At 48.0% G+C, this 26,420-nt stretch overlaps 1 protein-coding gene across 1 annotated transcript in view; it reads right to left on the reverse strand.

Moving 5' to 3' along the window:
- Positions 1–8,436: 8,436 nt before the first annotated feature.
- Positions 8,437–26,420, reverse strand: part of SYNPO2L (synaptopodin 2 like) — a 29,930-nt gene continuing 11,946 nt past the window's right edge. Inside the window, exons 2-4 of the mRNA XM_062001623.1 lie at positions 24,143–24,294; positions 22,260–22,918; positions 8,437–10,775 (exon numbers count right to left, since the gene is read on the reverse strand). Of these exons, the coding sequence (XP_061857607.1) occupies positions 8,437–10,775; positions 22,260–22,918; positions 24,143–24,294 (3,150 nt within the window). The remainder of the gene's footprint in view (positions 10,776–22,259; positions 22,919–24,142; positions 24,295–26,420) is intronic.

A 26,420-nucleotide genomic window follows, 5' to 3' on the forward strand; every position in this document is an offset into this window, starting at 1 on the left:
GAAACCAGCAGAATCAAATAGCAAGGAAACTGATTTCCTGATTCATGACAGAAATAGGGTTGGTTGGCCGAATTTGGTGCAGCTTTGTACATAAATGATTCCTTTAGCTCATGCTCATTATAAGGTGACTCCCTGTTTTTTCCCTCATAGCCAGTTGGGTTCTGATTCTAGGATGAGGGAAGTGTATCTCATTTGACTGGATTTCTCAAAGATGCACATACCTTTCAGCTTCTATGCAAAGCTGAAATCCTACAGAAAACATTGTCTTCCTATTTCACACTCAATCAAAATCAAGTCATCCACTGAATAAACCTAGAGTCTAGTGGGGGAAAAAACACCCCAAAACACAGCTGTGGTTGTAGTAGAAAATCATCCACCCAGAGAATTGCAAGCAAAGTCAATAAAAAGGAACATCAAGAGGCAGTCACTTTCCCTTCTTCCTAGATTTTTCAGTTGGTTTTGCCTGCCCCAAACACATGTAAAACTTCCCGGCAGTTTGAAAGCACAAAGCATTAACCCCCAGTACTGTTTGCAAGATGCTATACATGAGTGCTGTAATGTACCTATCTCTAGCCTTTCTGTCCTGCTTGGAGTCAGGGCGTGTATGGCAATCTCCTGGCCTAAAGTTTCCTGTTTTCCTCTCTCTTGCATCTGTACAGCAACTATGTATATCTCACATTTTGCCTAGGGCACAGCTCTCTCATTCATATCTACTGTAGTTATGCTGTAAGCTTTCCACGAGCCAAGAGAGCGCTGCATCCTTCGCTGATTCCAGCAGATACACCAGAATGACTTGTGGGGGCTAGGCAGCCCAGATCCTGCCCCAACACTCCCATGCCGATGTGCTGTGGCAGTTAAAGCAGGTGTAGGGCATTGCACACCCACCGCCTGCTCTGGGCACCATCACAGAGCTCCACAACTGATGAAGACATTTACATCTGCAGGAGGGTGTCACATCCTATAAAAAGCAAGTGGTACAGTTACCTCTTAACTTTACAAAGTTCCTCACTCCATTCTGATAACAATCTGAGAAATTATTACGATCTATATGGGTTAAGGAGCTGAGAAATGCAGCTACCAGTATATGGCACCTTCTTTCCATCACTATAGTGATGCTAAGCTCTGCCTCCTCTCTGCTTGCTTCCAGCAGCTGTTTTCAGAACAATTTATAGCTGCTGTATTATTTCTCCTGTGCCTGCCTGAGCACAAATTACACCTTAGGGGAACAGTTTGTGCCAGATGGATATCATGTGCAGACCTGCTGGATTCTGAAGCATAGCACAGCTCCAAAAGACGATGTAGCAGGGTAGTACGTGTTTGCCTTTTCCTGTCAGAAGCGACCTGCTGCTGCTCCTCTGCTTCCTCCCACCCCAGGGGTTCACAGCTGCTCCAGAAGGCAGATGCAGGGAGAGAGAAGCTGAGCAGGCTAGGAGGGAGAAGGATGCCCCATGACTAGCTGGTAATTGGAGGTAAGAAGGAAACAGATGTGAGCCCTCTTATGAAAATAAGAGAGACCAGGAAAAAGCAATAGCAAGGAGATGAAGAGAATGCGTGTCTAGCTTGGTGTGTGAGGATCTCAGTCAGGATATGAGCAGGCTTGCCAAGCAATTAGGTCCAGGAACAAGGCACTAACAGCAATTCTGAGTAAGCCAACCCTAGGAGACGAGACTCCTCTGTAGAATCCTAGTCCAAAGGACAAGAGACAAACAGAGTTAGGGGCAAGGCCAAGGACCTTGAAGTCCACCTTTGAGGACTGACGGGTACTGTGTTCTGATGGGAGCAAAGCATTTGTATGCCAGGTCAAGGTCTTGTGTGAGAAGAAGGCAGGATAGTGAGGAACTGTAAATGAGATCAGTAGAGTAGGCATATGAAGGAAACCGCTAAAATTAGAGGATACAGGGTGGGATCTTTATCCAGGGCTCAGAAAATGTGTCTGGAAACTGAAATGATCAAACAGGGAGATTCCTTTATTCCCTAGACGCTGATGGGTAGTATTTAGGTTCCTAGAGCAACCAGGGGCCTCCTCAGAAGCTCTAGTACCAAAACCTCCTGTCCAGGTTTTAGGGCTGTTGTGCCTGTGGCTGTCATCAGGCTCAAATTCCAAAGAGACCTTGGCCACCTCCACTTTGAAAGATGATCCACAGCCCTCGTTCAGTGCTGTGTGAAGTCCCATTCTTTCCTTACAACCCTCATCTCCAGAGGTTATTTTCATCTGCATGTGCATATGTACATACACCAGGTGAAACACAGGAGCTAAGAGTGCAGCTGGTGTGTACTGCACAGAGCCTGAGCTTTGAACCCAGAAGCAATGTAAGAAAGGTTTATCCTATTAGTACTGCACCAGGATTTACAGGGTGATTTGGATAAGGCAGTCTTGCATCTAACACTTACACACCAAGGCACATCTTTAACTGAGATTCTCACCTCCTACTCTACCTTCAGATAAAATGATGTCTCCATTTTCAGTTAGCAGGCCGAGAACTAAATTCTGCTCCTTTCTGCTGTCTATGCACAGTTTTTCCTGAGACACAGAAATGTCTAGTCCACTAGGAATGTCAATGGCAGGTCAAGCAGAGCTTTCACTTGTGCCCTACCATGTTGCCAGGTTCAGCAGCTCAGTGGCATTTTATGCTGGGAATATTGTCCCATCTTATGTCGCTGTCATAAGTAATACGATGAACTCAGCATAGATAAGAAGTTATGGAGGGATCTTACCCACTCATGCTACTCAATGCTTGAGGTTTAAATTACAAGCATTGCTTGATGAGCTGTTTTAGTTCTAGTTTGGGTGGTGAAGTTTGGTGTCTAAATTCAATCTTTGCTTGAGTACATGAGGTTTCCACTTGATCAGTAGGGTACGTGTATTGACTGTAGGACACTTCAGCACTGCAGGGAGGAGTTTGTGATCCTCCACAGAACTGTGACCACCTCCCTCTTTCCAAATACACTGGTTTTTACTTAGTGGCTTCAGGAACAGCCTGCACAAAGCTTTGCCTTCTCTAACTTGTATCTTCAAAATTAATGTCATTAATTTTCATGCCAGGCTTCCTCTTGCCTCTAAGTGGGCTTAATGCACAGTGAGACATAAGGCTGAGACAGAAACATGTAGGATTTGATCACAGAGCTGGCGTGCCCACGGTGTGTTACTTGCCTGGGCAGCGTGTTTGCCTGCATGCCCCACATGCTGCCACCCAGGAATCCCCTTCAACCTGCAGCAAGCCTCTCTGCCAAAACTCTGCGGTATGAGGCTGCCTTCTCCTCTGGTATGTAGGACTGAGCAACACCATATGTGCATAATGCCAAAAGAGGATAGATTAGGAATAAAGGATTTCCGAAGGTTTTAAACCCACCAGACTTAACACCACATCAGACCAATGCCAAACCCTCAGGTAACTCAGAGAAGAACAGTGGCAACATCTAGTGGCCGTTGAAGCAATAGGTCTGTACTGCCTGGGGATACTTTTGTTCTTCCTATTGAGCGCCACATACTTGCCCTGCTGTGTTTCTTTGATGGACGCGTCTCCTCTGTCAGGAATGGTTGGAGGGTATCACCACTGGCACCTTACTATTTGCTGGTTTTAAACTACTCTCTTGAGTATCACGCTGAAGTCCATGTTCATCCCCTACCCTGCTGTGTAGCTGTTCAGTAATCCTTTGGCTTTATTTTGGGCCAGTAACCTCAGAGCTGGCTCCTGTTCCACCTTTGAAAGTCTATTTGTCTGGTTCCTTCTGACTGATCTGCTCTGAGAAGAAATGACTCTCACTTGAGAAGGTTGTAGAGGTTAACAGGGAATAATCAGAGCCCTGGACACAGCAACTGTCCTGCAATGTGTCACACCATCTGGAGTGGCTCATAATCCTACTATGTCAGCTTTATTAAGCAGAATGAGATGCAATCCTAATCTGCATCCTGTGTGTCTGTAGACTTATTCCTTTATGAGTTGTGCTTCTGGTTGGAGAGAAGCTCAGGTTTGACATTAGCAAACATCACTGCCCCTCTGTGTGTTTCCTGTCTGCAAATCAATCAGAAATATGCTGGATAGTACCAAGACCCACCTCCAGATCACTGCATAGGGGACCCCTCCATGTAATTAAGCTGAAAAACATCTACAAAATGATTCCTGGACAAGTGTGCAGAGTCTGCAGTCTAATCCTACAGCTGACCCCAGCATCTCTTGCAGAGCCCAGGAGTTGCTTCGGTGAGTGACGTGCATCTGGGAAAGGCGACCTAACACCTGGCCTAAACTGAGCACAGTGAACCTCCCAGGACTCAGAAATTGAGTAGGCTTTAATATGAATTGGGTTAGGGTTAGAGTTAGGATTAGATTTGGAGCCTGAGGATACAATGGGATACATTTGGGTTTTTTACTGCTTTGTTTTTGGATCTCTTGGTTAATGTTGAGTTGAATCATGCAGTGTGAGTTTATGTTTGGATTTACCAGAGCTCACAAACTTCTGTTGATAGCAGATGTACAAGCAGAAGCTAGAGTTTAGGTTAGAGGAGGGTGAGGGGCAGGGGCTGGCCCTTAAATGTATTCACCTTGTCAGTGTTTCATAGCCTCTAGTACCGAAGTTTTGGATCTTGATGAAATTTCTGCTTGTATGTGGCTTTTTTAATAAGTGTTTTAAGTCCAACTTAAGTGTGTTTATTGTTGAGACCTCCTGTCCTTTTTTTGACTCCTTTTATTGCCTTGGCCTTTGTACTTTGTTGGCAGTGCTAACTGCATGTGCAGTTCCTCCTGGGTGCCAAGCAAAGAAGGTGACAAAATGCCAATGTAAAGTGCATATCACAAGTTTATTCTCCTGCACAAACAAATAGAAAGTGACTGTAAACTGGGGGAGGGAGGGAAGGACAAATCAGAAAAGGAAAAATATTTCCATAAACAAAGATGCCAACTCTGTTCTTTTTCCGGGGTCACATCTTCCACTAGACAGAGCATTGCTCCTGGGCTTCCACTTTCAGAGCACTTCTAGGACAAGTCTCTTCTAGGAAGAGGGTCTGATAGGGGACCCTGGATATTATAGCAGAAAGGGAGCATATTCTTTCTGAGGGACAATCTTGGCTTGCACTGTGCTCATGTCTAGTGATCAGTGACTCCTCATCATAGCAGCCAGTCTCTACTGAGATTTTTCCTCTCAGCTGTTGCAGGATCTTGAGGTTATCTCTTGCAAGTATTCCCACATATATCCAGAGGGAAAGGACTGATGGTTCTGAAGCAAAGATAAATCCCCAGAATTGCCATAGCTGCAATGTGCAAACTGCAGCATACTAGAGGGGAGACAGTTTTAAATCAGAGCCCATGCAGACATCTTCAGATGCTTAGGAAGGGACACTGGGGTTTGGCCTATCACTGCAGCCTATAACTTAGCAGGTGTGAGCTAAAACTTACCCAAAGAACTGTCTATGACTGTGCTTGTTCAACAGCTGAAGAATTAGAAACTTAGAAAGGCTCAAGAGAAGCCTATATGGTTCCAAAGTATTCCTCATAACCTCACCTGTGACCTTGCTAACGGGCCAGGCACATTTTCATGAGCTAACAGAGCTACTTGAAGCCAGCAGTAGTGCAGGTTCCTTCTTTATAGCTTAGCAAATGCATCTCAGTATTATTTCTCATCTCATGCTACTTGCAGCCACAGGCCTTATTTGGGATATGCCACAAACACTGTAGGCCTCATCTGCAACACCCTCTGCTTCTGCAGATCAAGTGCTGTGTCAGCATAGGATCCAGAAAAAAGATCAGGGGGGGCTGAGGTCTACCAAACTACTTTGGCTTTGCATCTAAACATAGTTTAGAACAGCTGATGTTAGAAGTGAAGCACAGGATCCTCAGCCTCCTGGCTTTTTTCCTTGCCTGTTGTTTAATATTCTCCAGTCAGACCTAAATTTTGTTCATCTCCTGCCCATTGCATGATCAGAGATGGTGGGCCAAGTGCAGTTATTCCACTCATTTGGGTCCTACATCTAACATTCAACAGTGTTTGTCCATCACTCCTTGGCTTGCATCAGTGCCTAATACCAACCACATGCAATCTGCCTGACGTGCTAAGGCCAGACATAGCGTGTCTTTTTTTCCAGTGGCAAAATGCATTTCTTAGACACTCAGGCCCTGAGAGCACTTACCTTTAGGGGCCTGAGGGAAAGAGACACTAGAGGAAGATTTTGACTTTCTGAGGTTATTTCTTCAATGCAGAGTTATCTTGAGCACTCTTTCTCTGGTCCACGCAACCCCTCTCTACACCTGAGTCAGTAATGCTTTCAACCTGAGCTAGCTTTTCTGTCTGAGGCTACTGGCTGAAACCGCTAGCCAGTGATAGACAGCACTCCATGAGGAGAGGAGAGATGAATCTTTTGGAGCACTGCTAGTCCCTGAGTTCCATCCCACAGCTTCCTTAGAAAAACAGAAGACTCTTTCTTCCATGATTGGGAAGAATCACAAAGATTCAGCTTGCTACAGCAAAGTCATCATTTTTCTTCATAGAGGAGCACACATACAAAATCTCCTGGTGCTCCCATAGAGGCACTTTAGAGTCTGCAAAAAGAAGTCGAGACCCCAGCTTTCATGAATAGAGCTACACATTCTAAACTTCAGTTGCAGAGGAGGGTTTGCTTGGACTTGGTGTGAAACCACAGTAGCTGCACTCCTTTCTTTGTCCCTAGAACCTACAGTTTTGTACATCCAAAGTCTGTGCTTACTCCAGTCAGAGAACAGCTTCGGCTTGAAGGGGAGAAGGAAGCCTAATGAGAGGGAGACATGTCTCAGGCAGGACTATGAGACCCTCATCCTGCCTCCAGTACTTATTCCTGAGGGTCTAGCAAAAGGCTGTGCAACCTCTGCCGAGGAAGAGGTAACAAATCCCTGCCCTGCAACTGGGACATCTGCTGTGTTTGGGAGGTAGTGCTTCAGGAGCAATGTTTTCTTGGTGTATTTGTGGGATCACACTGTGAAAGTAGCTGCTGCAAAAGGAGGAGCACAGGCAGAAAGCAAATGGCAGAGGTGTGTGCAAACCACAGCACAGATGATATGCGCACACACAGTCCCTACTAATATCCTCAGTTCTTCCTAGGGAAAGGGAATGATTTCTTCTGTATGCCTTTAGTGTAGGGATTAAGTCTGAGGCTAGCCTGGGACATTTAAGGACTAACAAGTCCCATTCCCCCAGCATTGCCAGCAAACTGAGCTCTGTGTGTGTATGTTAGTGCAGATCCTCTGGGGCTCTCAGAGCACTTCATTCCTTACAGAGCAGACACCAAGGATACTTAAATCACTGATGTGATGGTATGAAATTCACCTCGGGACTTTCTGTTACCCTAGCCTCCCCTTCCATACTGAGGCCAGCTGCAAAGGGGCTCTATTTTTCAGCTCATCACACTTTTCAGCAAGTTTTATGTCATGACCCATTTCCCATCTTGTTGCACTTCTGTCCTAAACCAGACAAAGAGATGATGTGCAAATGCATATTCAGTCCTGCCTCCTTTTAAAGCCAACTGTCCCTTCTCCCACACAGTCCTTTGTACTTACAGCATCTGTATCCTGTTGCAGTGGGACTAATGCTGCAGGGCTTTCCCTGCCTCAGCCAGCCACTGCCTGAGCTAAGCTTTCACTTTGTGTATCCTCATAAATCCTTCTGCTGTTCCTCCAGCTTGTGATAGCCCCACCATATCCGTTCAACACCCCTCTTTGGCACACTGCTCCCAGACCTGATAGCCACATTTAGCATCAGCTAGCATGACTCTCCCTTTACCTGGTGACTGGAGGAACAGGCGCCCCTGGGCCCCGCTCCTGCACATGGCACCCTGCCCACACATGTCCATGCAAACACCCCCACTCACTGTGCCCTCTCACCTCCTTCCCTGTGCCTCTCTGGAGGGCAGTCTGGGTGAGATGTCCCAGTGAATGCACTCACTGCATAGTGTTGTGTGTGCACACACAGAGGTTTGTGCCTACAGACTGACAGGCTCAGAGAAAAGCAGTCTAATGAGGAAGCTATGGTTTCTGTACTGTAATCACACCTCTGACCCTTTCTTCCTGGAAAGCTCTTGTCCCCCAGTCTCCCTCCATGCAGGGGTGACTCCAAAGCCCTTGGGAAAGGAAAACCACTACGGCCTACGTGTCCTCATGTGAGACAACCTCTGCCATTCACCCCCTCCAAAGGTGGGTTTTGCTGCTGCGTGCAAGTTCCCAGTCTCTGTGTACCACACATATGCCCTCTCTTCACATTCTTCCTCCTGCAGTCGCCACAGCCTGTAATGCTTGCCAAGAAGCTGCCTGTCTGAGACCCAGGGGAGCCTGGGGCAGAGGGTGATGCAGAAGGGGAGTATTTTTTTTTCTCTTTTCTTCATTTTGTGTCACTCATCCCAATGTACTGAGCTGGCATGAAAGACAAAACAAGCACTATCTTTGCAGGGCCACAGACAGGACAGGAGAGATGCCTACCTCAGTGGTGGCCAAAGCTCGGCCTCCACACGTTGGCCTGCATCCCCGTTCTCGCTGCTGAGAACTTGGGCCTGGCCACTTGAAAGCGAGTGGCCGAGGCTGGGTTTGAGGAAGGCCCCTGGCCTGCCTGACCGGACTCTGGGGAGCTCTGGTATGGCTTAGGGGACTGGCTGAGCTCCACCTGGAAGGGTGCTGGGGTCGTGGGGGCAGAAGAGGCCATTTCTGTTCTCCACACTGGCTCATCCAACGTGGTGGCTGAGCGGGGCACAAGCACGGTGGGTGCCAGGCTGCTTGAGGCTGGCACGGGAGCTGGAGTGGAGAAACGACGGATCTCCTGAGTCTTGGCTGTTTTCACAGGGACCTGCTTGGCTGCCACGAAGGATGAGCTAGCCTGTGAGGCTGGTTGACCAGGAGACTCCTGATTGCTGGGGCTTGGGGGATCCCCAAAACAGAACATGGCTGACTTTAATTGATAGGGCTGGTGGCGCATTACGTCAATGACCTTCATCCCTGATTTCTGGCCAGGTGCCTTTTTCACTTTGCTCTCTGCTTTGCTGGCCTGAGATTTGCTGGCTGCCAGGGGATAGAAAGGGGAATGCATTGGGTTGTAAGCTATTGGAGGGGGAGCCCGAATGTTGGGTGAATACTTCCAGGATGAGGGTAGAGAAGGGGAGGGTGAGGGGGTCCTGGGCTTGGAGTCTGGCTTTGGCGTCGTCTCCACCACGAATTTGTCCATGCGGCTCTGACGTTTAGCGAAGAGCTCTGCCCCCTTGCCTTTAAGCTGAGGCATGTCCTGGGCCCCATTTACCAGTCTAGCATCTTGCTGCTGAGGCTTCGGAGCCACTGGAGGTGGGGTCTTGAACTTGCGGCCAGAAGACTGCATGAAGTTGCAGGCCTCAGCACCCAGGCTGAGGAAGTCTTCCTCAGGCCCAGACTCGAAGCCTGTCCCGGGGTGGTCACCTTTCGGCTTCTCATCCAAGTTCTGCACCAGAGACAGGAGCTCAGGGTTGGGTGAATTCTTCTTCTTCTCCTCAATCTTACTGAACATGGGTTTCTTGTTGCCCCGCCGGCGAGCCTCCTGCAGGATGCCCGTGCGGGGAGCTGGCACGGCAATCCTCTGCTCCCTGGAGGTTAAGGGCTCGGAAGGAGGTCGTGGCATCGCCGGTGAGACGGCAGGAGAAGGCTGCTTTGGCATGGGGCTGCTTATTGTGTGCTGGGATGGTGCTGGACTAATATACAAAGAAGAAGAAGCTGTTCCAGGGACTCGTGGCTGGGAGGCTGTGGAGGCCACCTCCCCTGCTGGCTTTGAGGGAGCTGACAGAAAGATAGAGGTGGTGGAGGTCCGAGCAGTGTTGGCAGAAGGCTTAGTCTCTGGAGCACTTCCTCCTGCCCTTGGCTCCAGTGGTGATGTTGGCCTTCCTGGTGCAGGAATATACAGAGATGTAGAGGAGCTGACCTGTCCACGGTGTATTGGCACTGGGGCATTGGCAGGTGTTCCTGGAGCCAGAGGTGACACAGGGGGCTCCACCATGCTTTGCCCACCCAGACTTTCACTGTGTTTTTTGGGTGCAGATGGCCTGAAGATGACAGAGGATGTTGCTGGACGTTGGCCAGAAAAGCCAGGAGTAAAAGGCCGTGCAGACCTGTTGAACATGCTTGCTGAGCTTGCAGAGAAGGGGTCGGGGGTGCTTGGGGGAGGTGGGAAGAAAGTGGGGCTAGGAGCCATGACCTGAGCAGGAAGAGTGGCTGGCTGCTTGCTGGCCACTTGCACACCCTCTAGGTGGGTACTGAAGGGCACGCTCTCTGCCTTCTGTGGCACAGGCATATCTCCGTTCACTGTGCTCTGCTGTGGCTGTGGCTGTGGCTGGGCAGCTGGGCCAAGCTGAGGGCTCTTCTGCTCTGGGACTTTCTCAACCGTGAACTTCCCAGCCCGTTCCCTCTGCTGCTCAAATAATCGCGCTCCTTTACCTGAGGCCTCACTCAAACCTTTTTGCTTCTCTTCCTTCTGTTCAGAGTCAGACTTTGACTTTTCAATGTCCAGGTAAGCGCTGTCCCAGTCTGAGTGATTAGTTAGGCTTCGGGCATCAGAGAAACCTTCCTCATCAAATTCGGACTCGCTGGTTGGAAAAACTCCGTCTTCCTCCTCGTAGGAGCGGTCTTCGTCGACACTCCCAAAGCTCACCAAGGTGTACTTCTTAGCCCTCTGCCTGCGCTTCTTGAACATCAGCACCCCCTTGGAGTGGGGGTTGGGTGCATCTGTCAGCAGGGATGCAATAGTTCTGCACTTGGTTTTGGCTTCTTTCACATTCTTCTCTTGGATGCTCTCGTGGCGGTGGAGCTCTGCAAGAGACAAAATGCGGCAAGCTCAGAGCTCAGCAACAGGCTGGGCAGCAAAGACAGAGAGTGATAGGCCTATAGGTGTTATAGTGCCCATGTGAGGAAACACGGTCACCCCTTGCCCTTCTTTTTTTCCTGCCTTTGCTGACAGTATCTTTAGGAAGTGCTGATAGAAACCCAGGTGCAGGTTTCTCTTTCCCTGCAAACACAACAGAAACCCACAGAGGTATAGGGAGGGAACTCCCCCCAGTCTGACAGCCCGTTTCTGTTTCCTTGTCAGACCTGGGATTTCCTGTTTCTGCAGCAAGTGGCCAGGAGACTCAGCATTTTTACAGGGCATGCTCTTGCTCCTGGGATTTTTTACTATTTACTTATCACTCTGAAAGTGGTAAGTAAATGAACTCTGGTTTTTGTAGACCTTCCTCCTACCATATGTCAGATTGCCAGGAGCAAGTAATCTCTCTGGCCCTGAGCATCTGGAAGCAGCCACTGCTCCTGTTAGCACCTATGCATGTGTCCAATGGGAGAGGTGCTCTGCAGGCATAGCTATAATGTCTTGCAGCAGTGTGGTATGTAGGGCTGCTGCTGCTCTCTGCAGCAGCCCTGCAACAGCAGGAGCTATGTTTTCACCCATGCTGTAATCCCTTGCCTGTGCCCCATGCCCAGCAAAAAAGAAGAGTGTTTGCTCCAGAGCAGGAATCTCAGACTCCCACAACTGATCATCCAGGCCAGAAGGAAGCCACTTAGACAGACTTGCTTGGAAACACCAACACCTGTTGGGACACTGGCATGAAAATGTGGGATAATCATTTTCCACCTTCTCTGCCAGCCCAGCAGTCAGTAAAGCCCCCTACTTAGAACATAGTGTTCTCTGCCTTGAGTGCAGGGAGAACAGAGCATGAACAAGATTGAGTAGTAAAACCAAGCTCAGCTGCCCTAAGAAAAGTATGGACATGCCTTGAATCAGTGTTCAAGTGAAAGAGATTAGTGGTAACCTTGCACACAGAAACCCTAAATACCTAAATCATAGATTAATTTCTGATTCATTTTCTTTGATTTCCTCCTTTTCCTTACTCCCATTGTCTTTTCCTCAACTTGATGAAACACACGTCCAGTGCCTGCATCTAATCATTTGTCAAAATAACTGTGTAGCACTTTGTCCAGCCCTGACATTCTCAAGAAGGAGGTACAATTATGCCCTGCTGAAAGGGGAGGGGAGGGGAGAGGAGGGGAGGAGAGCTGCAAGCAGTGCTGGTGGACAGTATTAGCTCAAGAGAGGATGGAAGCTGCATAGTTCTCTCTGAATGTCACTTCTGACCATGATATAGCAGGACATTCGTTCAATGGGGACGTGCTCATGTAGCAAAGTTACCTGCAGTGGGGGACAGAGAGCTTAGCTAAGAATAGTAGTTTTCCTGAGGGCTGCAAATGTCTCCCTAAACCTGGAATGACAGTTGCACAGTTGTGGCAAGTGTCATTCCATACTCCAGGAGTGTAACCACAGCAGACAGTTTCCCTTTTTCCTCCCATGCTGAAAATATGGTGTGGATTGGCAGAGCAGTCATCCTGCCAGGAAGCTTAAGATAAATCCAAGGAAAGACTCTTAAGGTTTCCAGCCATTCCATAGCACATGCTCTGCTCTGAGATTTCAGCAAGGAGACTTAACAAGGTTTGAGATCACCTCATGTGGATGCACCCAAAAAACTGGAAACAGCTGAAAAAAACTGGCTCACTATTTGTACTTGTACTTGCAAAGTGAAGGCTCTCTGCAAAACTTTCCTTACAGAGTGACTCTGCCATGCTGAACCAAGGCTTAAGTAGTGTCCACTTTTTATGGAGCCTTAGTGCTCTTCAGGACAGTCATAGACTTGCCCTCAAAGATTTGTTCTCTGTGATGGAAATGAGATACAGTCTGAACATCTGTCCAGTCCACTTGCAAAGCTGCATGCATGAACCTCTGGGTATTGATCACAATGGAGGAAATAAGAGAGATTTCTGTCTTGCTACGGGCATACTTGCTACAAGCTACTACACTTCACCTGGCTCATATTTTGCTTCTGAATTTACAAGGACTAAAAGCAGGACTTGAGAATCTTAGTCAAGTGCAGAGGATATAAAGTCAGGACCTTGGGTGACTCGCAGGAGGATTTCAGGCATTGGGAGCAAACAGCTACAGAGATATACCATCCCAAGTGAGTGTCTGTGCAGCCTCTTCTGACAGCAGAGTACCATGAAAGTGCTCAACTCTAGAGTTTGGGTTAGCAAATACTATCACAGTAGACAGTCTTGGCTATGCCTTCACCTACTCTTGGACCTGGCTCTGCATCCACGTACAACTTCCTAGGAAGCTGTTCTGATCTACTCTGTGCTCTAAAGCAGCTGGCAAGAGTCATCTGGGACTTGCTACTTGCCTCCCTCTTCTTTTCTTCCTCCTTTCCTCCTCCTCAAAGGCTAAGCACATAACTAATAATACCAGTCCTCCCAACAGAAAAAATGATCATGCTATTCAAGCTACAATCTTCCACAACAGATTAAGTAAAAGAGTAATAGAAATCTTCCTGAGATGACTTGCTGAAGGTAAAGAGCAAGAATGAAATCAGAATAGGCAAAAGAATAGAAGGAGAGAGAATAGGAAAGGGGGAAGAAAGAAAAAGAAAAATAAACCACACACAAAAAAGAAAACTAGAAAAGAGGAGACATCTGTACCTGCATAAGGCTGATCCAAGCTTGAGAAGGCAGAGTCCAGACCTGGAGAGCTGGGCATGTCACAAAGCCCGTTTAATTCACAACTCCCCATAAACAGAGAGAGGCAATGAGAAGGCAGCAAAGCAGCTCCCTGCTGGAGCAGAACCAAAATTCTGAGGTGTCCAAGCCCTTTGCTATCAGCTCCACAAGCCTTTTAAAGCCTTTCTTTTGTCTCATAGGCATTGCTGCTGAAAGCCATGAGGTCATTTTGTCTATTTTTGTCATGTTAGCTTCATCACTGAGCAGTGTGATGGACATTGTCACCTGGCACTTGAACACCCTCCTCCTTTCTCCCATCCTCTGCTCCCTGGAAGGAGAAACTTCTCTTGTTTTAAATGTTAAAATAAGAACATATACTCTGTACTCATTGCTTCTGTGGTGCAAGTTCAGGCTAGTGTTTCCCATGCCTCAACATCCAGCGTATCTGTGCTAAAGAGCCCTTCGAGTGATGAGAGTAAGATAGTGTAAAGTAGTAAGTATAGCAAGAAGAGAGTAAGATAGTTGTCCAGCACAGACAGACAGAGAAACCCACCCAGGAGGAAAGCAACTTTCCTTGTCTCTTTCCTCAGAGAGTACCCAGCTCCAGGTAAACATGGGGAAGAAAAGCAAAAGGAGAGGCTTTATTTTCCTGTGTGTATGAATGTTGTTCCATGTCTGAGGAGAGTGAGTCCATGATACAGGTTTCTGTTGTGTACTAGGACTGAGAAATTAGTGTAACAGGGGAACTTTAGGATCCTGAGTGCCTGCAGTGAAGTGGTGTAGTTGAGTTAAAGTGGCAGAGGCTGTTGCCTACACCACTGAAGAGCATGGCTGTGCCCAGGAAGGGTGATGGAGTATTTGGAGCCCAAGGAGTAGTGTTTGGGCAGCACAATTCAGAGCTCCAGCGCTGGAGACTGAGAAGTGTTGAAAGATGAGATGCTGGTAGTGAGGACTATGGTGGACACAGAGGAAGGGAAGAGAGGGTGCTGGAAGTCTACAGATCTCTGCAGCTGTGGGCTACTCAGCATCTCCTCACACTTTGACTAGTTCTCATCTTACTGCCTCTTTCTGTACCCTGACAATAGTTCCTGGGAGACAATCCCAGAGCCATGGCTACTGCCCTGGGTTTCTCTCTCCCGGCAGTCCCAGCCTTAACAACACTGTAGCCCAGAACTCAAGCAAAGTCTAGTGAGGCTAGAAAAATGAAGCATGCCTCCTGAAATCTACAGCCATCGCTGCATGCCAAGAAGACAACTTCCACAGGCAATGTTGCTATAAAAGAGAACTGTTGTGCCTCATACAGAGGCTCTTACAGCAAGAGCAGTGGAAGTGGTTTGGTCTCTGATGAATATTTACACATATAGGGATACAGTCTCATTGGGGAAACCTCCTAGAATCTGATACATCCAGTATGCAATTAGAAATTAAAATACAGCTTTGCAGTACAGATAAAATTCTCAATTAAGAACAGTCAAATGGGATGGCAGAAAAAATGGGAGGGTTACAAAACTCTCCTACGTTTTGATGGTGTGGTGGATAATTTCTATAGGAAACTTTTTGTTCACTGTTAAAACACTTAGTTCTTGTCCCCACTAAATCCTATTGGAATCATCCACAAAAAGGAAAAATATCTACTAAGCAAAGCCTACAAAGATTTTTCCATTAATTTAAGTAGATTTCACTGAAGTGAAATGAATTTTGTTGCTAATTACAGTAGTGTAAAAAGGATAAAGCTTCTCAATATCAGACCCTATGAAAGAATTTTAATGTATGCTCAGGAAAACTACCAAGCAAGCAAAACTGCCTGATGGCAGATCCTGCTGATGTTCACTAGCAAACAAACAATGGCACGTTTTGTCATCAAAAGCCAAATCCTAGAAAAGCCATTCCTGCAGAAAGTAAGCACACTGCTCATTTCAGACATAAAGAGCCTGTTCCTCTGTGATGAAATACTACGTGTCTACTATTTTTTCACATGAGATCAACTAGATTTTTGTTCTTCCTGCTATTTATGTTTGCAGAGGTCATTTTTCCATGGCTAACGTTGCAAACAGCTCCGCCAATCGTTAGAGGCTACAGACATCTCGTGCTTTTCAGACCTGGAGTCCTTTCAAAATACGCTTTGGATAGGTTATATTGGCCCTCCAAGTATTTCCCTGTTGAAAGCTTCAACCTTTCAAGCTTTGACCAATGTTTGAATTGCAAACAGTGAAGCAGAGGAGTATAAAATCTTTTACTTAAAAGAAGTAATAAAACTCTTTGGACAGAAAACTTGTTTCTCATTCTTGGATATTCTGTGATTCACACACTCCCATCACACAATCTGTGCATACATAAACAGTAGAAAACATGGATGTGGCTTGAGCTCCAATTTAGGTTGCTACAGGCAAATGTTTCAGTCTTACTCAAGTCTGCAATGCTTAAGTACGTATCAAGGGTTAAACACATAGTTAAGTGTTTGTCAAACCAGTATTTCTTCTTAAATGGCTAGGGATTTTAAGAGCTCCCAGTGAGACACTGCCCCACTGCAGTCTCCTGGGACTGCAAAAACACAAATCAAGCTTCTCTGCAAGTGAATCAGCCTATGGGGAAAAATCTGTGCAGTCATTTTGTAGCTTCTTGACCATTCCTAGCCATTCTGTGACTTCCACAATGCTACTGAAGAGCTCTGCTAGGCAGAGAGGGTGTGTGGAGACATTGCTGTGCCTGGCTGCAGCAGATTTGTCTCATGGTGTCCTGCTGGAGAATGAGTAGCTTGTTCAGTCAAAAAGATCTCTCCTCAGTTCTGGATGGAAGTGTGTCCTCAGTGCAAAAGGCAGCGCAGCACATGTGGCCAGCTCTCCTGTGCTAACAGCTCACACTTGGGCTCTGGATAGTCTTCTGTGACAAGACTGACAAAGAAGACCTTTCTTTTGTGGGGATAGCACCTCATGAATGCACTAATAAATCTGTCTTTTGCTGGTTTAGCCTGATTTCATAAGAAGGGTGTATGCAGTTATGCTGCATGTCTTTCAGTCTTGTCCATTTCATGCTAATAGCTTTTGAGCTAATTTAAGAGGCTAAAGTCACAAGGATACAATGCTCCTACAAGTTTCCACACAGAGAGGTGGCTGGACCAAGGAGACAGACCCCACCACAGGAAGCCTGAGTGCAGTTTTAATTAGGGACCAAAGACTGAATAACACACACAGCAGAGAGCTTATGAGTCTCATTTGGAATGTGAGAGACATCAGACAGATTTGCATTTTACTAGACATGAAAGGATGAGATATCTAATACAAGACAGAAATGAAAAGGACACTGGGATCTGGCAATTCTGCTGCTGACAAAACTGCCTGATGTCTGACAGCAGGATACCACTGATTCATCTTCTCTTTGTCCTTCAGTGTTCCCAGCATCCACTGTCTAGCAATACAGACAAGCATATGCTTACCACCTGCATCTAAAGACCTGATTAATCCTATAGCACTTGCCATATATTCTTGTTGCCCAATTGTTTTTAGTCCTTTTCTGCAACTAGTCAAGGTCCTGCTACCTTTGAAAACCCATCTTTCATGAGACAGCCCTATACCTCCCGTGCCTTATGTCATCTGCTGATTAATACACAGCAATCTCTGCTGAATCCTCAGGCCATCCATTAAAAAGAGTGTTACTGCTGTTTCCTGTTAGAGCATGCTAGGTACAATACACGAGGAACAAAAACCATACCAAACGCTTTACTATCAGGAATTTGCAGTTGCAAAGGCAGATAGGAAGACAATAGTGGTGACTTGGGAACACTTCTGAGGTTCTTCAATCTAGGTAACCCACCTCCCTCCCCAGTGTCCCCCACACACCTGAGTTTCTGTGGGAAGAAAGACCAGAGAAAAGGCGCAAGGTGTTCCAGCCAGGTCCCAGTTCTGAACAGTAGCAGCTTTGGGGCTGTGGGGTGCCCCCAGTGTGTTCTGTCTAGATGCAGCCAGAGGACAAGATCCACTGACAGAAGAGAGGAGGGTTGGGATTTTTAATCATCTGTCTCCTTGCCAGTCATATAACTTTGAGGTGGAGAGGACATTTGATTGACATATGTTAGTGTTTTAAGCTCCATGGGTGAAAATATAGAGGTAGTCCTGTTAGATTCAGAAGCCCAGTGAAACACTACTACCAACTTAGCCAGTTAGCTAATCTGACATCATGAGCCATTAATAGTTATGTTTTCTTTCCTATTCTTAGCCAATTGTGCAGTCACCTTACAGTAGTCCTATCTCATCCATATTTCTCTCGTTGGAGAAGTCATGTGGAACCATATCAGATATCTTACAGAAGCCGACATACACCATGGCCACCTGATTTCTTCAGCCACAAAGTCTCATCTTACTGAATAGGTCAAAGACTATTTCTTTTTCTAGTTTTTATTAGTCCACGTTGTTTTTACTGGTCATGTTGTTTTCCACAAAGTGTGTTTAAACAAAAGGCTTCCTTCACCTAACCGAAGCGAAACGTTTGGGGGGATTTGGGGCAGTTAGTTCAAACTGCCATTCAGGTACCTGATCGTGTTTGCAGCTCCTGAGGCCTGCCTGCAATAGGCTGATAGATGGCTGGCTGCACTCACCCTCTCTGCAGAGAAATGTGCCCATGGTCACTCTTGGAAGAGGTAATCTCTGTGACCCTCTGATGAATAGGCCACTTATAAATAAGCATCCTATCTCATCAAGCGATGCTGTACATCCGCTTTAAACATGAAGGATTTCCTTTTCTGATATGGAATGTGCTAACTTTGATGACTGCACAGGCAGCCAGACCCATATAGAGCAGAAGGAAATCACCCCACCCATTTTTCCCTCCTTTCACCTACCATACATGGAGAGGCTCTTTCTGGAGTCCTAGGAACTAATAATAGCCCAGTGGATAAGCTTAAATTGAGATATTCTAAAGCACTTCTTGCACTGACACAAATTCCTACAGTGTGATAGCAACTCAGGACTAGCCTGCTGTCCTGGCGTGTCTGTCTCCTGCTAGCAATTGGTATTTCCAGTTGTGAGAAAACGTGAGCCCACCGTACCTGCGAGATGATTTAGGATGGCAGTGAAAATACAGTGCACCTTAGAGAGCACAGGTGGCTGAGGAGAAGCAGCTCTGGCTGCAGCTGGATCCCAAGCCTCTGTGAGAGCAGTGAGCAGAGGAGGATACTGTGGGAGCTATGGGAAGCCAAAGAACCTTACTAGCAACCACTTCTGACAGCTATAGTCTGGTTCTCCCCACCACATGCTCTCACTCTTCACTAACTTCCTGAAACTCAATGAGATTTTTCCATTTGTATTTTCTGTCTTGTTATCTCTTCCTTTCGTTCTGCATTGTTGAAGCAGCACAGAAATCCTCTTGGGATGTGGCCTGGCCCTTTGCAGTGATGATGAACTGAGGCCCTAAAGATCCCCAGTTTCCCCAGGGATTAATCACCTCTTCAAAGAAAGAAGGTTACTGTTTTAGTGGGGAAGAAAACAAAGTTGTACTTTTGTTCCTTTGGATTAGGCAAAACATTGGCTATTTGCAAGTGTGAATGCTCTCCTGTAGTTCATTTGAAGTACAGCAAAGAGTCCCTGTTTGCTGGTTGTTCTCTTGCCTCACTGAGCAAAACACTATGCTGCATGGCAGGCAGCGGGTAGCAATGGAGACTGAAGTCCTATTACTTGAAGGGCATGTTCCCCATGTTTGGATAGTGGCTCCTCATGCTAGTCTGCATCAGCAATGCTTTGGGTGGTTTTGAGCAGACATGTCCAAGTCATGTCCTGTGAAGGGCTGGGGTGATGTATGTGCTTGTCCCACAAGTTGGAAGAAGTGAGCCAATACCAGTGTGTAAATAGGGCAGAGCTTTTCACATCCTTACGGTGCAGCAGTGGGAGCTATAATGGAGAAGGCCGTGGCAAGGCAAGGAGGGTGGGCTGAGCAGATGTGCTGGGAATATATAGAGACGGATAGAGCTCCAAAAGGCAGATATCTGATAAGGTAGCCAGAACAGCCCTTAAATGTCTCCTGGGTATATATCGAGCCCCAGGCTCCCACAACTGAGCGTCCAAGTCCCTGCTGTAGTTGACTCAGATGTGAAAAGCTTGCCTAGCTCCAAAACAATGAGCTTGATTTGGCGTTCCAGTTCAGCAAACCCCGGGAGTCTGTGTGTCCCAGAGAAGCTGCTCAGCTGTGGCCATGGCTAAGGAAAGGCAGAGAAATAGAGCTTTCAACTCTACTGTCTCTGTGGGAGCCTGGAGCAGCTGGAGGAGCTGAACCACTGCAAGCCCCAGCATCCTTGCCAAGGCTCTGTCTTTCTGACAAGAGATGCCATACTATGTGTCTCCCATGCCACTAGCCTCTCTGCAGGCAGACAATGCAGCTTAGCAGCCCCACAACCTCCTGTGTTTAATCCACACATATATTTATATATGTGCTCCTTAGCTCTATTCACCACATGATTTACACCTTCCATCCCTCTTCCTTCCTTTCTTCCTTCCTTCACGGAGTTAGTGGCTGCTAATCGTGACTTACGTTTTAGTGGCTGCTGTGCTTCAGCATGGTCATGCCTTCATGTTTACTGCCAAGATTCCTAACCCAAGAAAAGGCCAAGCTGGCCATGTGAGTTGCCATCCATGGCAGAGCAATGCTTGCATAAGGACACCCATGGTCAAACCAGAAGGGGGGTGAGCAGTGGAGAGGTAATAGGAGAATAAAACATTATCTCAGTCCAGAGTGCTTCTGGGAACCCTACCTCTAGCTGGCAATAGAGTTGCATCACCTTCTGCCATGGGGTATTAATTTGACATCAGAAATGCTCTGCATTAAATACATGGCTTTCCTGGGAGCCTGATGTACTGACGCTGTCCATGGAAATAAGTCTTGATGTAAAGCAATTGCTCATCCACTGCTACGACTATCAGATGGCAGGGAGCAGCTGAACATGCCTTTCTCAACATTCACCTCATGCTTGTACATTATTCAAAGGGGGAAAAAATAGCTTCATCCTCAGAGAGGCTGAAATTGCTACTTTCTTTGCTGTCCTAAGTAAAGTGGGTGCTAAAGACTAGAAAGAAATAGTATAAGGCACCAAGTCAATTGTACTACGTAGAAGGGCCAGACAAAAGGGACCCAGCTGAGTGGCCTCTAAACATGGAGCAAAGCAGTAAGTGCCCTGTCCGACAGAGCAGCCTAGTTACCTCTATAGGATCTCTTAGGTAGAATAGATAAAGAAATGCTTATCCCAAGGAAAGAGGAAAGAGAGGCTTAACAATTGCCTTGCAATGTTACCTGGCCTGTGGAAAAATGTCTAGCATTTGGAGCAGAGAATGGGAAGATAGAATGTGTGTTTTATTTCTTAGTCCAGTGCTTTTTCTGTGTCTCTGTTTCCCACTCTGTCCCTCAGCTAAGTCACTTATAAAAAACCTTCTTTATTTGCAGTCCCAGAGAAGTACAAATCAGTCAATCATACTGCACCCTGAGGTACTCATGTGAAAGCAAGTTTTTGATCACCTTGTTTTTATCCTTGTGATTGGATGAATCACGGTTGTGAAATCAGGCAACATCCTGTTCTGCCTTCGTGTTTGGGTTTGAAATACCCCACGTGTAGCAGAAACCAGGAAAGATACTCACAATTAAGGTCACTTCAGATCCATCACCCATATATTACATTATCCAGTACTTTATTCCACCTGGAAGGGTCCTGACTAGTAGGGAACCCATCACAAGGCTCTACACTGATCTAGCAGCTCCCGCCTGTGCTTGCTGGCAGCCCTCCACTGCCAATACCTAAAAAGAGAGAAATTCTACCAGAGCTCACCAGCTGCTGCCAGACATGGACAGCCTTGCTGGAGTGAGTGCTGCAGAAAACACCCACTGAAAGTCGATGTAGACAAGTCCCTCCCTGAGCTTGACAGGGTGAGAGCAATAAATGAGCTACTGACAACACTCTTTTAGAGCTATGCTGAGCGAAAATTATCTCTGCACGGTCCTTAATCACGTGCAATCCTACGTGCCCATGGAGAGCAGTGCTGAACGGGGCCTCCCCAGGAGCTCCTTGGAACCAGCGCCCTGTGCTTGGACACGCAGATAGCTGAGGAGCAAGCTGAGCTGCTGTGAGGTCTCTCAAAGGCCAGGCCTGGGAAATTTAACCCCCAACTTCTTTCCTGACACTGTCATTTCACCTGAATCTTCTTCAGCTCAAAGTGTTAAAGAAAGCAGTGACCTCCACCCTGTAACCAGCACAGGGAGGTGCTAGAGCACAGCTGCTTGTGTGGCTTCTACAAGTGACTCCCAGATCCCAGACCCTTTCTCTCAGCTTGGGACACCTTGGGTGAGGCAGACCCCAGTGCCAGAGCTGCAATGGGAAGCTCCATTCCCTGGAAGTCTGACTTGACTCTGCTTCTTCCCAAGACAGAAGATTTAACTCAATTGACATTTGTAGGAATAAGGCTTTTGGAAGATAATAGAATCATACAATCATTTGTTTGGAAAAGACCTTTAAGCTCACCAAGTCCAACCCTTCCCCTCACCTTGCCCAGCCCACCACTAACCCCTGGCCCTCAGCACCTCAGCTCCACAGCTTTGTGATCCCTCCAGGGCTGGGCACTCCCCCAGTTCCCTGGGCAGCCTGGCACAGGGGCTGACACCCCTCTGAGGGAAACAGTTCTGCCTCAGCTCTAACTTAAACCTCTCCTGGCACAACTTGAGGCCATTTCCTCCTGGCCTATTGTTCGTTACAGGAAGAGGGCATGGGTGAGTGGCAGGGTGCAGAAGACTTACTGGCCTGCTTGGCTTTCTCTGCATACGTGGTGGTTAGGTCTTCATCGACCGGGTGCTCCACTGGCCCCACCATGGGGATGAGATGGCGTTCGGCTCGGATGGCCTTGGTGGCGTGAGGCAGGAGCATCGCCTCTGCAGAAGGCTCCCGCCCCTCCGTCGATGGCGGCCGCAGCTGCCCCTCAGGCTCCGACAGCGGCGTGTCCGTGCGGCTGCCAGGCGGGCAAGCAATCTCCCTCTTGGCCACGCCGCCGGAGCTGGCCCCCTGGGCTCCCTCCGGCACGGCAGCCTCTGGCGTGCTCTCGTAGCCGCTCTGTTCAGACAGGGACACCTCGTCCTGAGGTGCGTCCCTGCTGGCGGTGCTGTCGGGCGGTGAGCGCGGGCTCTTCTTGCGAGCGCGGCGGTGCTTCTCCTGCGCCACGTTGTCGGCGTCGCTGTCTGTCTCCCCATAGTAGGCCTCGCTGTCCGGCGGGGACGTGAGGCTCTCCAGGTGCCTCTGTGACCTCCGTGGCTGTGCGGGCTGCGCGGTGGCCCGGGCTCCTGCTGCCTCAGAGCTGAGGAGCTGCGCCGGGGGGCTGAGCGGGGATGGTGGCGAGAGCACTCGCTGCCCTGGTGAAGGGGAGTGCTGGAGCCGTGGGCCAGTCTGGTCCCCACCAACTATCCTGTGGGGAGAATGAAAATGATGAATGAGGTCCGGTTGGGGGAGCTGAGCTGGAAGGAACCCCCAGTGTGTGACAGAGGGGTAAGATTGAGACGGTGTTTCACGTGTCTTTCAGGTGCTACTGACACCTGCAGTGCAGACACCAAGGGCTGACTCATCTCTGGCATCAGTTACACACCCTCACCCCGATTTTCTGCTTCATGACTCTTTAAAATACTCAGGTGTTTGAAAACCAGAATTCCTTGAAAGCATAAAAATGTACTGAGCCAGCTTAATCACTACACACAGTGCTCTGTGTGTAGAAAATCACATCTCCCCGTTCCCTTCACCAAGGCCTTATTTCCTGAGGGTGGCTTCTGTTTTGGCAGTAAAAGGGACTAGCTGGGACCTCACACAGCTTTGCTGCCTTTGTCTTCATATGATTCATTGAGAGCTTGGGGCTCCAGCGTGCACTGAGGCAGTGGGTTAGCTTAGCACGGGTAGAACTATGGTAGAATTTTTGTGCTTAAATTTAACTCCTTAAATCCAGGAGTTCTAAGCCAACTCCTGTCCAGTTCTGCTGCACTAGAGACTGATAGATATATTTCTTCCCATAAAAAGGTACTCCACTGCACACCTCTTATCTGTGTGGCACTCAGTTTACACTCTGTTGAGTTACAGTGGCCTGCAATAGTAAATACTCAGGTAATCTTGTTATGGCTCAATCCAAATCCATTTCTACAGAACAGTTATTTACCCAGAATGACCTGGAGTCTGTGTTAATTGCTGAGATTAACTGTTCTATGGCATCTGCTTGCTTGGAGCCGAACTTGCTCATGCTTTGCAGCATTGCCCTCACACTGCAAACATTTCCCTGCAGCCTGAGAGGCAGAGGCCGGGATGCCTGGAGTCAGTTCAGCCTCGAGCCCATGCAGAGCCCCTGCAGGTACCACCCTCAGGAAGAGATGGTGCCTCTTAGTTATTCCTGCTGTCAAACATTCCTGCTCCTGGCTTTTCCAGTGTGTTTCTGGACATCTGTATCAGACCATGTGGTGTTCTTCACACAGAAGAACAGCACACAGACAGTGCAAAACTTTCGGATGGCCACATGTTAGCCATGAAGTCCCGTAGCACACCTTGCAGTATGGCTAAAGCAAAGGCTTCCTGCCTGCTTGCTTTCTGCTGTGCTGGCTGAGGCTGCCCCGCTGCCTGCACTGTCACTGCCCCAGCGCCAGGGAACAGTTACCTTTTGACACGGATGCTGAGCGTGCCGTTGGAGGAGTCGATGATCTGCATGGCAGTGGCATGGGAGAGGCCAGCACAGGACTTGCCATTGATGGACACCAGCACATCGTTTTCCCACAGGCCACCACGGCATGCTTTGCTTCTCTTTCGGATCTGGAAGAGCAGAAGAGAGAGGGATGAATGGAAGAACAGCAGCTGTTTAGTTCAGTTGCTTGTCTCCTGCTGGTCCTCCATCGCTCTGTCCTGCCAGAATAAATTAAGGCCTAAGACTACTGTGCTGCCAGGCTGAAGGACCAGTCTTCTTGGGTCAGCCCTGGCTGTGCCTTTCAGTCTCTCTGTTCCAAGAGTCACTGTGCTGAGCATAGATGTGATCTGATCACCAACCCAATTCAAGTCCTTCAGTGCAGATGAAAGACATAAGAACATCCACAGGTTCTTCTCCTCCCATTCCCTATCTCCTAAGTTGCTTAAGGAGTCTGTATTTCAGAGGGGGGACAGGAACTCTTTCCAGACTATCCCTGCACATGTGTGTGTCCTTCTGTATGCTTTCTTGCTGTGATCTCTGACACTCATGCAGAGCCCCTGCAGGTACCACCCTCGGGAAGAGCTGGTGGCTGCGAGGCACTGCCTGCTGTCAAGCATTCTGCTCTAATGGCTTTGCCCAGTGGATTTCTGGACATCTGCATCAGGACATATGGTGTCCTGTTACAAAACTGTAAACTTGGAGTAAATCTTTAGCTTTACCAGAAGCTGTGCAGGATATGTGTTGCTAGATCTGAGAATGGAGTCTGGGTCTTTAGTTCTAGGCTAGCTCCTAGATCTGGCCTGTCATGGCCATCTGACACCATGTGATTCCTCTCCCTTTTGCTCCGTCATTCATCCGTTAAACTTCTTCCTGAAACCCCCAACACAGCCTAGCTTGTGTGTTAAGGCAAGCAAGCAAACCAGTTGCCCACTTGGCCCAAAACCACAGACCTGTCCTGTGTAGGCATGCAATGGGATAGCTTTGTAGGACATCTTGGCACCCATCACACCTCCATTTTGCAAAGAAAAGAATAGCTGAGTAAAACCCCTGGGTCACAGTGACCCAGGCCCAAGGTGGTAATATGCTGGATTTGTAGATGCTTCTAGAATATTTCTTCAGGTGTTGCAGTTAAGTGACAAACCAGTGCAGAGCTGTTTAACAGAGGGTGCAGGGAACAAAGTGTGGCAGATACCCGCAGAGAAGTAATACACAGCAGAGAGGAAATCCACATGTCCTCCTGTATCTTACAGCTTGAGCAACTAGACAGCTGTAAAATCACACAGGCTACTTTGCCTACACTCCCATGGCAGCCTCAGGAAAGAGAAGTGCACGTGAGAGGACTGCTGCCCTGTCATTGTTCTTGCAGAAGCAGGAGGGGAGCAGGAAAGGAGAGAGCTGGAGCCCTGAGGAGGTCTCACGGCATGGCTGGTTGGGCCCAGGCCCTGTGCACCCTTTGGGTGTATGCACAGTCAGGGCTCAGCCTTGCTGGCTCGTGTTGAGCAGGCAAGAGCAGCACTCCTCCCAGCTCAGCCTGTCAGCAGAACTGAGAGGTGTTGGGGAAGAAGATGGAAAGAGGAGGGATATGCTCCAAGTTGTTTGTGTATTCACTGGCACTTTATCACTCTGTAGCCTCTCCAGCTTGACCCCAAATCTTGCCTGCATGCTTAAAATAGGGGCTGGATCATCCCAGCTGCCACATCCATCAGCCTCTGTCATTTTAGTCCTTCATCTCCCTCCTTGTTAATAGAAGACTGGAATAAGAACGTGAGGGTCTGTAATGAACTAGTGCTGAAGAACCATTTTTCTGCTGTTACGGTATAAATGCTGCCTGGAGGTGCAGCTGTGACTGAGAAGAGACAGCAGACACATGTACAGTGCTGCCTACCCACACAGCAGCTAATGCAGGGAGTTAGGAAGTTGAGGAGAGGTTAGGAGGGTCTCCTGGTATTCCCCAAAAGGCCAACTGCTGCTCCATGGCCAAGTGCTTGGTGCTTAGCACTGGATGGGAACACACTTGCTGAGTATCTCTCCCAATTATAGAGTGAGGGGATTGGGGTTTGTTAAAGGCTGTCAGCAGGTGCTCAGAACATTCCTCACATCCTATTGTACTCCTCCATGCTCACTGAAACCAACTGGATGTGGGCTTGTGTCCACTCAGAGCAGAGCCAGTAAGCTTCCTGCAGTCCTCCAGTCCCACAGTACTGCAGGCAAGTGTTTGGGATTCCCAGGCAGGGAGGGTCAGGCTGTGCTCACA

The sequence above is a fragment of the Colius striatus genome, chromosome 8, assembly GCF_028858725.1.
Source record: "Colius striatus isolate bColStr4 chromosome 8, bColStr4.1.hap1, whole genome shotgun sequence".
Lineage (NCBI taxonomy): Eukaryota > Metazoa > Chordata > Aves > Coliiformes > Coliidae > Colius > Colius striatus.